This window comes from Manacus vitellinus, unplaced genomic scaffold (genome assembly GCF_001715985.3).
Source record: "Manacus vitellinus isolate BGI_N305 unplaced genomic scaffold, ASM171598v3 ctg7180002433745_pilon, whole genome shotgun sequence".
In the NCBI taxonomy this organism is placed as follows: Eukaryota; Metazoa; Chordata; class Aves; order Passeriformes; family Pipridae; genus Manacus; species Manacus vitellinus.
Window position 1 is genome coordinate 1 of NW_021938510.1, and position 7,547 is coordinate 7,547.

General features: G+C 51.3%; 1 protein-coding gene across 1 annotated transcript; it reads left to right on the top strand.

Moving 5' to 3' along the window:
- Positions 1 to 1,084: 1,084 nt before the first annotated feature.
- On the top strand, positions 1,085 to 7,078 carry LOC108638952 (keratin, type II cytoskeletal 75-like; the record flags this gene model as incomplete). Its single annotated transcript, XM_029958532.1, has 5 exons — positions 1,085 to 1,302; positions 3,920 to 3,980; positions 4,759 to 4,854; positions 5,568 to 5,732; positions 6,953 to 7,078. Coding segments are annotated over 5 exons (666 nt in total), but the record flags the coding sequence as incomplete, so codon positions are not given.
- Between the last annotated feature and the right edge of the window lie 469 nt (positions 7,079 to 7,547).

A 7,547-nucleotide genomic window follows, 5' to 3' on the forward strand; every position in this document is an offset into this window, starting at 1 on the left:
CCAGAGCTGGGAGCTGGCACCAAATCCCCCCAAAATTCCATGGGAAGGGCCAGGAGAGGCTCATCCAGAGCCAGGAGCTGGCACCAAATCCCCCGAAATTCCATAGGAATGGCCTGGAGATGCTCCTCCAGGGACACCCCGAGCTGGGAGCTGGCACCAAATCTTCCCAAAATTCCATGGGAACAGCCCAGAGAGGATCATCCAGAGCCGGGAGCTGGCCCCAAATCCCCCCAAAATTCCATGGGAATGGCCTGGACAGGCTCATCTGGAACACCCCGAACTGGGAACTCCAAAATCCCCCCAAAGTTCCATGGGAACGACCAGGAGAGGCTCATCCAGAGCTGGGAGCTGGCACCAAATCCCCCCAAAATTCCATGGGAATGGCTGGGAGATGCTCATCCAGAGCCAGGAGCTGGCATCAAATCCCCTGAAATTCCATGGGAATGGCCTGGAAATGCTCCTCCAGGGACATCCAGAGCTGGGAGCTGGCACCAAATCCCCCCATAGTTCCCTGGGAATGGCTGGGAGAGGCTCATCCAGGGACAGCCCAAGCCAGGAACTCCAAAATCTCCCCAAAGTTCCATGGGAACGACCAGGAGAGGCTCATCCAGAGCCGGGAGCTGGCACCAAATCATCCCAAAATTCCATGGGAACATCTAGGAGGTGCTCATCCAGGGACACCCCAAGCTGGGAACTGGCACCAAATCCCTCCAAAATTCCATGGGAATGGCCTGGAGATGCTCCTCCAGGGACATCCTGAGCTGGGAACTGGCCCCAAATCCTCCCAAAATTCCATGGGAATGGCCTGGACAGTCTCATCCAGGGACAGCCCGAGCCGGGAACTCCAAAATCCCCCCAAAATTCCATGGGAAGGGCTGGGAGAGGCTCATCCAGGGACACCCTGAGCTGGGAACTCCAAAATGCCCCCAAAGTTCCCTCGTGTTGGAGGCGTTTGGGGCTGGTTTTGAGGAGATGGGCGGGTTTGGGGGGGTTGGGGATGTTTTAAGGGGAAAGTGGGACTTTTCCGGGGATAAAATGTGATTTATTTGGGGGGGAAATGTGACTTTCCCCCTTGCCCGTCCAGGTGCGATTCCTGGAGCAGCAGAACCGAGTCCTGGAGACCAAGTGGAAGCTGCTGCAGGAGCAGGGGGGGTCTGGCCCGGGGGGCAGGAGCCTGGAGCTCATCTTTGAGGCCTACGTCAGCTCGCTCCGCAGGCAGCTCGACTCCCTCTCCGCGGAGAAGCTCCAGCTGCAGGCCGAGCTCAAGAGCTCCCAGGACACAGTCGAGGAGTTCAAGACCAAGTAGGTGCTTCGGGGAGTGAAGAAACGGAGAGAAAACCCCAAACAGCCCCAAAACACTGAAATATCGATGATGATAATCGTCGATATTTCATTGATTTTTTTCCAGATGGGTAGAAAATGTCACAGGTTTCGGGGGTGTCGGGCTCGGGTGAAAAGGGGGAGGATTTTTTTGAGGTGTTCCTTGATATTCCTCAAATTTCCTTGATGTTCCTCAAGTTTTCTCCCTGTTTCTCACATCTCCTCAAGTTTTCTCAAGTTTTCTCAAATTTCCTCAAATTTCCTCAACATTCCCCAAATTTCCTTGGTATTCCTCATATTTTCTCAATATTCCTTACATTTCCTCAATATTCCTCAAATTTCCTCAAATTTTCTCAATATTCTTTAAATTTCCTCAATATTCCTCAAACTTCCTCAATATTCCTCAAATTTCCTTGATATTCATAATATTTTCTTAATATTCCTCAGCTTTCTCCATATTTCTCAAATTTCCTCAATTTCCTCAAATTTCCTTGATATTCCTCATATTTTTTCAATGTTCCTTACATTTTTTCAATATTCCTCAAATTTCTTCTCTATTCCCCAAATTTCCTCAAATTTTCTCAATATTCCTCAAATTTTCTCAATATTCTTTAAATTTCCTCAATATTCCTCAAGTTTCCTCAAATTTCCTCAATATTCCTCAAACTTCCTCAATATTCCTCAAATTTCCTTGATATTCCTAATATTTTCTCAATATTCCTCAAGTTTTCTCCATATTTCTCAAATTTCCTCAGATTTCGTCAAATTTCCTCAAATTTCCTTGATATTCCTCATATTTTTTCAATGTTCCTTATATTTTTTCAATATTCCTTACATTTTCTCACTATTCCTCAAATTTTCTCAATATTCTTTAAATTTCCTCAATATTCCTCAAATTTCCTCAATATTCCTCAGATTTCCTCAATATTCCTCAAATTTCCTCAATATTCCTCAATATTTCTTAAATTTCCTCAATATTCCTCACATTTTCTCAATATTCCTCATATTTTCTCACATCTCAATATTCCTCAAATTTCCTCTCTATTCCCCAAATTTCCTTGATATTCCTCATATTTTCTCAATATTCCTTACATTTTCTCAATATTCCTGAATTTTTCTCAATATTCTTTAAATCTCCTCAACATTCCTCAAATTTCCTTGATATTCCTCAACATTCCTCGATATTCCTCATATTTTCTCCATATTCCTCAAATTTCCTCAATATTCCTCAGATTTCCTCGATATTCCTCAAATTTCCTCAAACTTCCTCAATACTCCTCATACTTCCTCCATATTCCTCAATATTTCTCAGATTTCCTCAACATTCCTCAAATTTCCTCGATATTCCCCAAATTTCTTCAATATTCCTCATATTTTCTCAATATTTCTCATATTTTCTCAAATTTCCTCAATATTTCTCAAATTTCCTCAGTATTCCTCAATATTCCTCGATATTCCTCAAATTTCCTCAATATTCTTCAGATTTCCTTGATATTCCCCAAATTTCCTCGATATTCCCCAAATTTCCTCAATATTCCTCATATTTTCTCAAATTTCTTCAATATTTCTCAATATTCCTCAATATTCCCCAAATTTCCTCGATATTCCTCAAATTTCCTCAATATTCCTCAAATTTCTTCAAATTTCCTGAACATTCCTGACATTTCCTCGCTGTTCCTCGAATTTCCTCCGTGCCCTGTTTGGATGCCGAGGGAGGATCCTCCACTCCTCGTCTCCCTCAATTAGGAACCCGTCACATTAACGATTTAACGACTTAATTAGTTGCTAAACCCAGCTCCAATTTCCTCCTGGATTTCCTTCCCATAAAACCCTTCAGCATTCCAAGGTTTCCTTGGGAAGGCTGAGGTGGCGTAAAAAACAGACGGGGAAAATAAAGGGGGTTCTTTTCCTACCATTATTTATTATAACCAATAAGTAAAATATAAATATAAATTACAGCTTGAATATTATGATAATATTATATATATTATGTTTTTTTACATTTGCAGTATGCATTACCTATTAGTATAATAAATACCAAATTTATACCAATTTATTTATATATAAATACATAATTTTATTATTACAATTAATACAATTAATATAATTGTATTTATGCAATTTATTTATATATAAATGGTATAAATACAATTTATTATATATATAAGTACAATTTATTATAGTAAATAAGATGATAAAACCGGTTCAGTTGGAAAAGGAAGAACAAATCCCGCAGAAAAGAATCCACTCAAGGGATTCCAGAAAAAAAAAATGGGAAAAGGAGTCTGGGAATCACCGGGATCACCCAGGCCCGGGATCTGCTGGTTGAAAATTGACTTTATTTTCGGGGAGGAGCAGCTGGAAACGGCCCATGGGGGGATTTTTGGGGTTGATAATGATCCCAGTGGATCGCTGGGGGGGAATTCCATGATGCGTGTGCGGAGCTGGAGCCTTGGAAAGGTCCTGGAGCCACCGGGATTCCTCTTCCTGGGCTTTCCCGGGGATCCCGGAGCCGGGGCCTGTCCCGGGGCAGTTCCCGGGCCGTTCCTGCCGAGCTCCCGAGGATATTCCAGAGGCAAATCCCGTCTCTGCTCCCCAGGTACGAGGAGGAGATCAACAAGCGCACGGCGGCCGAGAACGACTTCGTGCTCCTCAAGAAGGTCCAGGCCCTTATTCCCGACCCGAAGGGGCTCCAGGAGAGCTGGAGAGGGACTGGGATGGGGGGTGGAGGGACAGACACAGGGAATGGCTTCCCACTGGGAAAGGGGGGATTGAGGGGGGATTTTGGGAAGGAATTCCTGTCTGGGAGGATGGGGAGGCCCTGGGATGGAATTCCCAGAGGATGCCCCATCCCTGGGAGTGTCCAAGGCCGGGTTGGATCCCCCTGGGATGGTGGGAGGTGTCCCTGCCCATGGACAGGTGGGATGGGATTTAATGCCCCTTCCCACCCAACCCATTCCAGGATTCCTTGATTCTGGAACCGGGCTGGGAGAGCTGGGAATGTTCCCCTGGAGAAGGGAAGGATCCAGGGAGAGCTTGGAGCCCTTTCCAGGGCCTGAAGGGGCTCCAGGAGAGCTGGAGAGGGACTGGGGACAAGGGCTGGAGGGACAGACACAGGGAATAGCTTCCCACTGGGAAAGGGGGGATTTAGGGGGGATGTGGGGAAGGAATTCCTGGCTGGGAGGGTGGGGAGGCCCTGGAATGGAATTCCCAGAGGAGCTGTGGCTACCCCTGGATCCCTGGGAGTGTCCAAGGCCGGGTTGGATCCCCCTGCGGATGCGAGGAGGTGTCCCTGCCCGGCCGGCTAGGGGCGTGGGACTGGATTCAAGGATCCCTCCCATCCCATCCCATCCCATCCCATCCCATCCCATCCCATCCCATCCCGCCATTCCATGAAATCTGATCCGGGCGGGTTTTCTCACCCCGTGCCCGCTGCAGGACGTGGACGGGGCCTACATGGTGAAGGTGGAGCTCCAGGCAAAGGCGGATTCCCTGCTGGACGAGATCAACTTCCTCAAGTGCCTGTACGAGGCGGTGAGTGATGGTGGGGTGGAGGGGTGAGGGATGGAGGGATAAGGGGTGAGGGATAAGGGATGAGGGATGAGGGATGGAGGGATGGAGGGATGGAGGGATGCGGGATGGAGGGATGGAGGGATAAGGGATGAGGGATGGAGGAATGTTGGGATGGAGGGATGGAGGGATAAGGGATGAGAGATGGAGGGATATTGGGATGGAGGGATGTCGGGATTGAGGGATATCAGGATGCAGCGATGTAGGGATGTTAGGATGTAGGGATGTCAGGATGTAGGGATGTCAGGATGTCAGGATGTCAGGCTGTCGGGATGTCAGGCTGTCGGGATAAGGGATGTCAGGATATCAGGATGTCAGGATGTTGGGATGTCAAGATGTTGGGATAAGGAATGTCGGGATGTCAGGATGTCGGGATATCAGGATGTCAGGATGTCGGGATAAGGGATGTCAGGATGTAGGATGGAGGGATGTCAGGATGGAGGGATGTCAGGGTGTCGGGATAAGGGATATTAAGACCTCAAGATGTCGGGATAAGGGATGTTGAGATGTCAGGATATCACGACGTCAGGCTGTCGGGATGTTGGGATGTTGGGATAAGGGATGTTGGGATAAGGGATGTCAGGATGACAGGATAAGGGATGTCGGGATGTTGAGGGGGCTGCAGCCCCGCTGGGAAGCTCCAGGGGGGCTCAATCCGGGCCGGGTGTGCCCCTCAGGAGCTGTCCCAGGTGCAGAAGACGGTGTCGGACACCTCGGTGGTGCTTTCCATGGACAACAACCGGAGCCTGGACCTCAACAGCATCATCGCCGAGGTGAAGGCGCAGTACGAGGACATCGCCAACCGCAGCCGCGCCGAGGCAGAGGCCTGGTACCGGGGCAAGGTGGGTGTGTGACACCCTCGGGGGGCTGGGGGGCGGGACGGTCACCCACGGGAGCTCAGAGCACTCCAGGAGCTGGGATTGGGAGCTCAGAGCACTCCAGGATCTGGGATAGTGGGAGTGTCCCACCTTTCTGGGGACCCCCAGGGTCTAGGGGGGTGGGAGAGTCACCCACGGGAGCTCAGAGCGCTCCAGGAGCTGGGACTGGGAGCTCCGAGCACTCCAGGATCTGGGATAGTGGATGTGTCCCACCTTCTTGGGGACCCCCAGGGTCTAGGGGGGTGGGAGAGTCACCACTGGGAGCTCAGAGCACTCCAGGATCTGGGATTGGGAGCCCAGAGCACTCCAGGATCTGGGATTGGGAGCCCAGAGCACTCCAGGATCTGGGATTGGGAGCTCAGATTGTTCCAGGAGCAGGGACTGGGAGCTCAGATTGTTCCAGGAGCTGGGACTGGGAGCTCAGAGCACTCCAGGATCTGGGACTGGGAGCTCAGATTGTTCCAGGAACTGGGATTGGGAGCTCAGAGCACTCCAGGATCTGGGATTGGGAGCTCAGAGCACTCCAGGATCTGGGATTGGAAGCTCAGAGCACTCCAGGAGCTGGGACTGAGAGCTCAGATTGTTCCAGGAACTGGGACTGGGAGCTCAGATTGTTCCAGGAGCTGGGACTGGGAGCTCAGATTGTTCCAGGAGCTGGGACTGGGAGCTCAGAGCACTCTAAACCATGGGATTGGGAGCTCAGAGCACTCCAGGAGCTGGGATTGGGAGCTCAGAGCACTCCAGGAGCTGGGATTGGAAGCTCAGAGCACTCCAAAACATGGGATTGGGAGCTCAGAGCACTCCAGGAGCTGGGACTGGGAGCTCAGATTGTTCCAGGAGCAGGGACTGGGAGCTCAGAGCATTCCAGGATCTGGGACTGGGAGTTCAGAGCACTCCAGGAGCTGGGATTGGGAGCTCAGATTGTTCCAGGAGCTGGGATTGGGAGCTCAGAGCACTCCAGGATCTGGGATTAGGAGCTCAGAGCATTCCAGGATCTGGGACTGGGAGCTCAGATTGCTCCAGGATCTGGGATTGGGAGCTCAGAGCCCTCCAGGAGCTGGGATTTGCTGGCCCTGGTCCACCCAGACCGGCCCTGCCGTGGCTTTCCCGGGGCCATCCCGAGCTGCCGGAGTTGCTGTGGGGTCGGGCCGGGCCCCACGAGCTCCTCCTGGCTGTGCCCCCAGTACGAGGAGCTGCAGGTGAGCGCCGGCAAACACGGGGACAGCCTGAGGGACACCAAGGCCGAGATCTCGGAGCTCAACCGGGTGATCCAGAGGATCCGCGCCGAGATCGACGGCGTGAAGAAGCAGGTGAGGGGGTGCCCGTGGGGAAACGGGGGGTGAGCTCTTGGCTGAGCCCTTCGGGGCTTCCCTGGAGGGAAATAAAGGTGCTGGGAGTGGGAGGGACCTGCCGTGGAAAAGCTGAGCTGGAGTGGCCCTGGAACAGGGTAGGGATGGTCCGTCCTTGGAAGTGTCCAAGGGCAGGGCTTGGAGCAGCCTGGGATAGTGGGAGGTGTCCCTGCCCATGGAAAGGTGGGATGGGATGAGTGTGTGTGAGCCTGGAGAAGGGAAGGATCCAGGGAGAGCTCGGAGCCACTTCCAGGGCCTGAAGGGGCTCCAGGAGAGCTGGAGAGGGACTGGGGACAAGGGATGGAGGGGCAGACACAGGGAATGGCTTCCCAGTGCCAGAGGGCAGGGAAAGATGGGATATTGGGAAGGAATTCCTCCCTGGGAAGGGTGGGGAGGCCCTGGCATGGATTTCCCAGAGAAGCTGTGGCTG